The sequence below is a fragment of the Chrysochloris asiatica genome, unplaced genomic scaffold, assembly GCF_000296735.1.
Source record: "Chrysochloris asiatica unplaced genomic scaffold, ChrAsi1.0 scaffold00006, whole genome shotgun sequence".
Taxonomy (NCBI): Eukaryota; Metazoa; Chordata; class Mammalia; order Afrosoricida; family Chrysochloridae; genus Chrysochloris; species Chrysochloris asiatica.
The window spans coordinates 3,021,764-3,032,076 of NW_006408524.1; the positions used below are offsets into that span (position 1 = coordinate 3,021,764).

Consider the following 10,313-nt stretch of genomic DNA (forward strand, 5'->3'; position numbering starts at 1 on the left):
TCATATTACAAGTGATGCAGGCATCCATGTGGCTGGTTTTTAAAGATCACACCAAGTGTCTTGGACATGGACCTGGCTGCCTTTTCCTCTGAACCTCTCTGACCTGCCTGTTGTCTTTGCTCTGCTTCTCTCTACAGTCTGTGGGGTGAGTCCAGCTAGCAGGTTTAGGCAGAAACGCTCTGCTGTGTAGCCTTCACGGGCATGGCCTCCCCTCTCACCCCATGTTAGCAGGAGGAACAGCCTGGTGGGGAAGGCATGGACCCTCAGGTGGGACACAAGTCTCTGAGGCTTACATCGTGGCCAGACTGAGTCCCGGCAGCTGCCTCCGGTGTCTAGTTGCTGTCCATGTTGTAGCAGTGAACGTCACCTTTCCCTTTAGCATTGTAGCCGGGGAGTGGCTGCCCATACTTGTCCACACACCAGCAGAAGCCTCGCTTTCTCCCTTTGGAAGGGCGGCACTGCAGAGAGGAGCACAGAGACCACACGTCAGCATCCCCAAGGACTGGATATCTGGGTCTGGACAGTGGGCAGGTGTTCAGGGCAGAATGCTAAGTGAGTGACCAGGAGCCCAGAGAGCCCCTCCACCACATCACTATTGTGTTACAAGAACAAAATCCAGACTAATGCTATTTAAAACCCACATACGTATGTGTGTATGTGTGTGTGTGCAAGTTTGTGTGCACTGAAGTTCCCCAAAGAGCAGAGGGCATTGTGGATTTGCTCCTTCTGAGCCCAGAGTGGACAGTGAACCCTCTAGCATGTCCACTGAGAGGAGCATGTTTCTTCAGTCCTGTCAGACTGAGACGCACAAGGACTGGGTCTAAGTTGGCTCCTCCCTCTGTCTTTCAGAGCAGAGATGGAGTCTTACACAGGCTAATTTCTCAGTAGGAGCTTGTCTACTAGTGACTGCCAGGAAACCAAAGCGGGGCAAAGAAGCAGGAGTGATCAATGGTCACTGAAGCTATGAGCTCTCTGCATGTGGCCACTACCAACACCAACACCAAACCACAAATCAGACGCACTGCCACTGAGCTGATTTCACTTTAGAGTGGTTATGGTACATGTTACGATATACAGTGAGTCTCTGAAATCCTAGATAGATTAGGATTTTCTAGCTGCACATCTTCACGGAAGCAGACAGTCTCGTGGTTCTTCCGCAGACTGGCAGGTGGGGTTGAACAGTTGACCTCTTGGTTATCAGTCCAACAGCTAACCCACAGCTCCACCCCGGCTCTTGGCACTAAGACTAGTGTTGTCTAAACAGCTGTTCTACAGCCTACAGATGGCACTGTTTAAAGTGCCAGGTTAGAACAACAATTGAAATAATGCTACAATTAATATATTATTATTGTTAAGTACCTTTGAGTTGATTTCAACTCATAGTGATACTTTCTAAGGTTTCTGAGAAGCAGCTGATGAACTTGAACCACCGACCTTGTGGTTCAAACTGACTTTGCAGTCCAGTGCATTAACCCACAGTGCCACACCAGGATTCCATCAATATACTTACGGTGACTTAAAATAACCATTATCTTACATTTCTTGGCTCTTTCACAGTTCACTCAGTCACATGAAGACATCAGTGTGAGATGTCATTCTCTGACTTTCTGCTACACTGCTTGGAAGTTCCTAACAACAGAACTCATTCAAAATGTCACTGTCACCCAAAATTTCACAGTGATTAAAGTGGTCAGTGTGTCCCTAGAAGGGCTGTGTAGGTTTTCCCGGCAGCATTACATGGGTGAGCTCGGGGGTGAGAAACAGCATGACCGTGTCTTGAATGCTGGTCATCACCGGGGTCTGTGGGTTTGATCTTCTCAGACAGACTCATTCACCACAGTCACACACACGATACTGCAATGGGTTTGAGGTGAGATTAGGACCCGGGGAGCTTCTTGGGGTCAGAGATCAGTTTCCCCTCTGCCTTCATGGAGATTGGCCACGCTTACCTGCTTTTTCTTATAAAAGCCCTTCTTGTCACAGTTCGGAATGTGCACACCTCTGGGGCTCAGCACATTGAGGAACTTGAGGTGATTCAGTGTGTCTTCCATTTCTCTGCGGCAAGGGCCCTGGAGACAAGAGCAAAGGGTGATGGAGTCTGTTACTGCTTGGGACCCACAGTTCTTAAAAATCTTAGCACACAGAGACAATGACTGCACGAGGACCCTATAATGCACCCCTTCAACATCTTTAGTCTGATTTAGCAAGAAAGACTAAGAGCATGCTCTCTCTCTCCATCTCTTCTGTTGTTGTTGAGCTGGGAAGTACCACCGAGTTGGTTCCCACTTATAGTGACCCTGTACAGGGTCACTGAGGAGTAGCAGGTGAATTTGAACCGCCGACCTTGTGGTTAGCAATCCAGTGCACTGCATGCTCTCTTCTCTTTATCTCCAAAGTAATACGTCCAAAGTTAAGAGTCCCGTTGAGGTGTGGTAAGGTAATGTACTGGATTGCACAGTTGGTTTGAACAGCAAGGTCGGGGGTTCAAAGTCATCAGCCGCTCCTCGGAAACCCTGTACAGGGTCGCTATGAGTCAGAACTGACTCGCTGGCACTTAACAACAACAACAACAAAGTAAGATGTACAAATTGGTATAGGACACACAAAAATGGTTATCTAAAGGGTTTCCATAAGTGTGTGATACTCTTTAAGTAATTAGGGGGGAAGCAAGGAAGAAGCTGGATGGGGAGGAAGCAGGTTAGGAGAAGCTGGAGGCTGCCCCTACATCAACCAAACAATGTGGCTCAGCTGACTGGGTTCTTTCGAATGGAGCTACATGGTTTTAAAGACCTCACTGTCCTAGGGGTTACTCTGGCTGCCCAGACTAGGCGGTTCTTTCCAACCTCTCTTCCAACAACAAAAACAGTTCTTACATATTCTGTTTCCCGTTTGGATTCCGAGGAGAAGTTCTGGGTGTCCGTGCTCTGAGACTCATAGTCTAGTTTGTAGCGTTGGCTTTCCTTGGCATGACCCTTCTTGATGACGTCCATCTTGGTGTGGAGGGGATGCAATTTGGAGTCTGGCACCCGATGTGTGCTGGCGGGATCTGGGTTTTCCATGCCCCCAGCATTGTGCTCTTCTTCTGATTCACTGGCATTCCCTTGAAAAACACAAGGGAAGCAAAGACAAAAAAAAAAAATGCAATATTAGTTGTCAACATTTGATAGCACAGTAGTCTTTGCCAAAGTTTGCAACCGATAAATAACCAGTCATCACAGAATCCATGCTGATGCCATAGGGTTTTCAAGGACTAATTTTCTGGAAACAGACTGCCAGGTCTTTCTTCTGAGGTTCCTCTGGGTAGACTAGAACCTCCAACCTCTCAGTTAGCAGTTGAGAGCATTAACTGTTTTTAATGACCAGTTGCATTTCAACAGAAAATTTATTTAACACTTTCAAACAGACATATATTTAAAACCTTGATAAAGGACAATCCCCAAATTCTAGCAGTTACACATCACTGTGTGCAGTCAGGTTGGTTCCAACTCATAACAGAGGGTTGAAAATACTGGTGGGGTGGGGGACAGCAATTAAGTAGTCAAAGCAATCTCTTCAAGGCTAAGAGGGAGCAGAAAGTGACATTTATATAGCACGTACACTTTGCTGTTGTTGTTGTTAAGTGCCATTGATACAGCTGGTTCTGGGCGACCCTGTACAGAATTTCTGAGGAGCAGCTGGGGGGTTTGAGCTGCTGAATTTGTGGTTCACAGTCCAATAATGATCCTACAGTGCCACAGGTATTATGATATAAAGTACACAGGAAGACATGCTTAGGTTATATTTGTATAGAACCTAAGCATGTCTTCTTGTGTACTTTATATCATATAAGGAACTTGAATGCTCCTGAATTTTATGTTCATGTTTTGAATCAATCCCTCTCAGATACCAAGAGATGCCTGTAAAAGGATTACAGTCGTGGCTGGATGCCTAGTAAGGTTTTTAACTCAATCCTTTTGCCAAGATACACTTTCTGAGTGACCACAGGTGAAGGGCCTCTCCTCTTGACCTGTACCGCCTCTGTGCATGACCACAGGCACAAGGCAGCCTCTACCAAGCCCCTGGGACCCCGTGAGGACCCAGGGCTTCATTTGGAGCAGATGAGCTAGAAGAGGTTTCAGCCTCAATCCTCTGGCTATACTGCTCTGACTTCTCCTAACGCATATAAGCAGGGCTTTAGCATCTACTTTCTTGGCATGGGCATGTTGACCCATATGTAGTCCTGATTGATCAGCCTGGGGTCCAAAGTATCATGCGTCCATTAAACTGCTCTCTGCCCTCCCAGGAACACATGCATGGCTGTGGGAGCCTGCCTGCTGGGAGGCTTACCAGATCCCATGGCTCTCTGCAATGAGCAGTAGCAGATGGCCACTCTGATGATCCTTCTAGTGCCTCTTCTCTCTAGAAACCACCTCACAAGCGGACAGAGATGCACAGGTCATGCTCCCGGGGCCCTAGTCTCTGGATGTTAAGTTTCCTCATCTAAAAACATCACTGTGTGGTCCAGCTGCAAAATCTCCCAAAATGTTTGGTATCTTGTTAAGCACTGCTCAGTGGGTTCCAATTATAGTGACCCTGCATAGGATTTCCATGGAACAGCTGGTGGATTTCAGTCTCTGACCCTGTGGTTAGCAGTCCAGTGCTTATCCTACAGTGCCACACCAGGATGTGGTATATTGGGATATAGAAATTCCAAGGGTCTGGACTAGTGCCTGACAGATTAAGGTTAATTGGTGGGATCTGGTCTCATTAGCTTTTACCTTAGTTTTTCTTTTTCAAGGATGTTCTGGCACAAAGGAGGCATTAAGAATATGTGAATACATAGATTTGCATTTATTTTCCAAAATTCAGCAGTCACTTCTTAAACTTCATTGGTTTATTTCTAATTTCCAGACTGCTGACTTAGGCATGAATAAAAGGGAACATATTTAAGCAGAAGATAATTGTGCTGTTTTAACAACAACATAAATTTACCTATTTTGCTAAATAGATTTAAAAACAGATCACTTAGATTTCTTTTTATAATCTTCTAATAAATCACATCAGCCTGTAATGCAGAGCTATTATGGTGCTGGTGGCCCAGTGTGGCTCTGTGGGATAAAGCACTGGAAGGCAAGGTCGATTTGAACCACAAGGTCAGCGGTTCAAACCCACCAGATGCTTCTTGGAAACCCTATACAAGATCGCTGTGAATTGGAACCCATAGACAGCACTTAACAACAACAGAACCTGTATACATTTTAGGTAATTGGAAATCTGCCTTTCCACACTCTTGGGTACCTTTCCCAGGAGGCGAAATCTGCAGCTATAGAAGTTATAAAGGGTCTGTCCTGCCAGCCAAGGTGGGGGCTTGCTGGCCATTTCATGCAGGTGGTGGAGCTGGGGCTTTTGTAGCCTTCAACTTTGCAACTGACCACACAGCAACCCTGACTTCACAGAAGGAGGCTGGCTAGGCTTACTTGATATTTACAGGACGAGTTGCCAACTCCACTGAGACTTCTTTTATTTATAAAGTAACAGTGTGGTGTTCTAACAGAGCAGTGCTTGCCTGACCCACTCTGCCCTTCTCCTGGGGCTTCCATAAACGGGGACTCATTTCCCCTTTTAAATTAAGGAAGAAAATCCTGGTGGGATTTTTCTAGCTCCTTTTCCTGTCACTGAAGTCTGCTTTGTTCACACAGCCTGAACCCTCTTGGAGTCTGTCTGGGACATGGGGCACGCAGGGGCGGTGGGCAGTGGAGGAACACAGGTGGAGTGATACAAGGAGAATCTGCGACGAAATTTGGGAAACAGTGTTCAAGTCTCTCTGGATGGCCTCAGCCTCATTTTCCCAACTGTGAATAAACAGGATTACCGGATACCCACCTCACACAGCTTTACAAACCGTGTTGTTGCTTTTGTTCAGCGCTGTTGAGTCAGTTCTGATTCACAGCGACCCTATATAGTTTCAAAGGTGCAGTTGGTGGGTTTGAACCGCCGACCTTGTGGTTCAAACTGACCTTGCGGTCCAGTGCTGTATCCCACAGCACCACACAGAACCACAGGGTTGGCAAACAAGTTTTTTAGGACAGGTACCATTTCGTAAGTGCCTCCCCATGGCCACTTCCCTCACCCACACCAACCTCTTGGAGGGCCTTGCTGGTCTTTCTGGGAACCGGAAGCCACATTCAAAGGTTCTATGCCAGTTTACCTGCCTTCCTGTGACCCCAGGCTTGGGACAATCTCCTTTTTGCGGTTTGGTTCTACTCCCCACGAAATCTCGCTCATCCTGCAGACACAGCTAATTGCCTACCCTTGGGGAGGAAAAAGTGCAAGTCTGCCTGCAGAGGGCGGAACCCCTGGTCCATCCCGCTCCTTAGGTAGCAGCACCGGTCACCCCACTCCCTCTGCCGCGTGGCCGGAGTCCCGGAGTCCCGGGCGCGGCCTCACCTGACGCCGGTGGTTTGTGCAGCAGATAGTCCAGCAGGCGGTCTGCAGCGCTGGCGTTAGTGCAGAGCCCGCGGCCATCCAGTAGAGCCTGGAGCGGACGCGGCTCTGCGGGCTGCGGCTGGCAGCGCAGGTCGGTGCCGCAGCGCTCGGTGTACACGCCACATGGCTGCCCCTCGCGCAGCGCGCACGTCAGGCAACACCCGCAGCCTGGCTCGCGCACCAGTTCGGTGCACGCGGGCGCCGAGGGCGGCGGCGCGCACTGCTCCAACGCGCGCGCGTCGCAAGGCTCACAGCGCACCACGGGGCCCGCGCCCGCCAAGCCCGCGCCAGCCCGCGTCACTGGCGGTCCGCTCAGCAGCGCCAGCGTGGTTAACGTGGCTGCCCAGAGCGCACAGCGTGTTTGCTCCATGGTACGGGAGACCCTCTCTGGCTGCCACTTAGTTTCCAAGGGGCAAGATCGAGAACAGCAGGGACCCGGATTGGCCAAGAGGCTCGGGGCAGGGCTCCGGGAGCTGGGCAGGCACCGACGGCGTCCTCCACCGCTTTCGCCACCGCGCTCGCATCTGGGTGGTGGTTGGCTGTAAGGCCACTAAATAGGAGCCGGTCCGAGGACACGCCCCGGAATGGCGCGCCTGCAGGGGCGGAGTGGGAGGCAGCCTTTGCTTGGCTTTTGGCCGGCGGCTGCCAGGCGCTGCATGGAAAGCCCTCGGGCGGTGGTCGTGGCCCGCGCTGTTCGCCAGGTGATTCCAGGCGGAGCCTCGCTTTTGGAGCCACGCCGCAGCCCGGAGACGCTGAGCGTGCGCTCGGGCTCAGCACCTGCTCCCGTGAGCGCCCGGGGCCTCCGCGTGGCGGCGCTCGGCTTGCCCGTCGCTACCCAGGCTCTGCCAGCTTGGCCATACGAGGGTCTTCAGAGGCGGCTCGGGCCTGTGGTCCGCAGTCGCCCAGTTTGTACAGGGGTGAGCGTGTTTACTCTCCTCACTAGTGGCTACTTCCAAAATTCCGGTTCTTTGGGGGCATTTCTGAGTGCGAAGGCCTGGCTCAGGTTAGGGGGTCGTAGCCAGCGGAGACCCACGAATGTGCGCATGGCTCCTATTACTGTGAAAGGTGCCTTCTCCATAACCCTCACCAGTCTAGAGTGCCGACAGTGAGCTTGTCTTCTCATGTCCACGACAAAAGCATCAAAATGAAGGAGGACACGGTTGTTCTGTGCCGTGGAGTCGGTTGCGACTCATAGCCACCCTGTACAGGATTTCCAAGGCTGTAAATATTTATGGAGCACAAAGCCTCACTATTCGCATGCATGTGGAACAGCTGGTGGATTTGAACTGCTGACTTTTCGGTTAGCATTCCAACGAGCAACCCAATTAGAACTGGTGATGATGGTGGTTGTATGCTGTAGAATCGGTTGGTTCCTACTCATAGCAACCCTGTACAGACCTCCGCGGATGTAAATCTTTATGAGAGTAGAAAGTCTTCTCTTTCTCCCACGGAACATCTGTAGATTCGAACTGCTTACCTTGTGGCTTGCAGCTCGCAATCTACTGTGCTACCAGGGGTACAAATTAATAACTGTAATTTCTAAAATTGGCACTTTTCCTCTATCCTTATGCTATTTGAGGGTGTAGCCCGGCATTGCTTTCATTCTGGTATTTTTTTGGTAGGGACTGTTGAGAACTGTAGCTAATCCGTGTAATTTAGACATGCTACACTGAGTGGAGCTCACCTTTGCAGTTGGAGGCTGCTGGGGTCTTCCCTGTACCCAGAGCTCTGATTTCGTCTGCGTGCCTATTTCCAAGGTGACCGACAGAGAGCGCTAGTGGCCCAGGATTGAAATGAGCCTTCAGTTCAGGGCTCATTTACAAAGCCTCTGAGTCAGCTATGGAAACTGGGGAGACAACTGAAGAGAGAAATGCCCCTGGCGCTGCTGAGTTAGTTATATGCTTTGCGGCGTCTAGGTCTAGAAGGGGACCTTTATGCTTCTATCTCCACTCTGACCAGACCATCACCACCCAGGTACCCAAGGAGCTCTGTAGTGGTTACGAATCAGGCTGTGAACCCTAAGGTCAGCAGTTCAAAACTACCAGCTTTTCCACGGAAGAAAGATGAGGCTTTCTGCTCCCGTAAAGATTTACAGCCTTGGAAACCCTGTACAGGGCGGCTATGAGTCGGAACCGACTCCACAGCACATAACCACCAGCCAGGTACCCATCTTTATCCATCCAATCCATTCAACATTTCAGTCCAGTCCGTCTGCATTTTAGAATGGAAAAATTGAGTTCCCACTTGCTTACTCATAATAAAGAATGAAGTGAGTTGAAAAGCGAATTAATTGAGCCCCTGCAAAAGAACAGAGACCAAAACCAAAACCAAAAACGAAAGCCAAGACCTCCACTTCAGCTACCACATGGGCACAGTGTCCTCATTTTTCTACTAGCTCTTCCCCACGTCGGCTAGAACCAGACCTGTTTACAATAAACCCTGCTGTCGTTCCCCTGCTGTTTCTGTCCTGTACTGATTGCCTCATTGTAACTGCATGTTCACGAGTATCTGCTTTGACACCCAAGATCAGAGCCTCCAGTTTCATTGGAAGTTTAAATGAAACAAAACAAAATCTGTCAGGGTTACATTTGTTCTTTAAATAGCTACAAAGACCTTGATCTGAAATGAGAGCTGGATTCTGTATCAAAACAAATCTGGAGGTGGCAGGTCTGTCTTCCTGTTGAACACATTGTTAAATATGGAACTAGATGGGTTAGTGGGTGATGTAACATTTTTTACCCAGGTTTATCATCTGGATAGGGGATGGGAAAGCATAGAAAGAAAACCTTTTTGAAAATAATAAAGACCTTAAAAAGTTTTGCTATTTATTCCTGCATATCTACTGCCATCAAATGATTCCGACTCCTAGCGGCCTTGTGTAAGGTTTCTGAACCTCATCTTTGTCCTGTTGAGTGCCTGGAGGGTTTGGACTGCTGACCTTGAGGCCAGCAGCTCAGTGCTTGTCCTTGCATTGCAGTTTGAGAAATGTGCATTTTCAGGTGTGGAGACATACAAGATGCCAGAGCACCAATATCACCATCACTGAACTAGTTAGAGGTAATGAAAAAGCTCAGTTATGTTAGGATTGTCAAAAGATTCTCCAGTAACAACATTTTAGATAGACTGACATCGCCTTTATTTTGAAACATTTTGATAGAGAAGATGTAGGAACAATTGTTTTGTCATTAGGTGTCTTCGAGTCTATTCCAACTCATAGCAACCCTGTGCATGACAGAATGAGACACTGCCTGGGCCTGGGCCATCCTCACAATCACTGTCAAGCTTGAGCCCATTGCTGCTGCTGCTGCCGTGTCAGTTGATCTCGTTGGGGGTCTTCCTCCACTTACCCAGGGACTGATCCCTCCTGAAAACATGTCTGAAGGATGAGAGACAAAGACTTACCATCCTGGCTTCCAAGGAGCATTCTGGTTGTATTTCTTCCAACACAGATTTGTTTGTTCTTCTAGAAGTTCAAGGTACTTTTAATACTTTTGTCCAACACCATAACTCAAATGCACCAATTCTTTTACAGTCTTCCTTATTCACTGTCCAACTTTCACATGCATATGAGGTTATTGAAAATACCATAGTTTGGGTCAGGTGCACCTTAGTCCTCAAGCTGACCTCTTTGCTCGTCAACACTTTAAAGAGGTCTTGTGCAGCAGATTTGCCTAATGCAACACGTCGTTTGCTTTCTTGACTGCTGTTTCTATGAGTATTGATGGTTGATCCAAGCAAAATCAAGTTTTTGACAACTTCAATCTTTTCTCCATTTATTATGATGTTATTTATTGGTCCAGTGGTGAGGATTTTGGTTTCTTTACATTGAAGTGCAACCCATACTGAAG

General features: G+C 48.6%; 1 protein-coding gene across 1 annotated transcript; it reads right to left on the reverse strand.

Moving 5' to 3' along the window:
* Window positions 1-332: 332 nt before the first annotated feature.
* Window positions 333-6,835, reverse strand: IGFBP3 (insulin-like growth factor binding protein 3). The gene is made up of 4 exons (XM_006832261.1): window positions 6,427-6,835; window positions 2,874-3,100; window positions 1,950-2,069; window positions 333-458 (listed from the first exon to the last, which is right to left on the reverse strand). Exons 1-4 carry the CDS (start codon window positions 6,833-6,835, stop codon window positions 333-335), a joined length of 882 nt encoding a protein of 293 aa, XP_006832324.1.
* Between the last annotated feature and the right edge of the window lie 3,478 nt (window positions 6,836-10,313).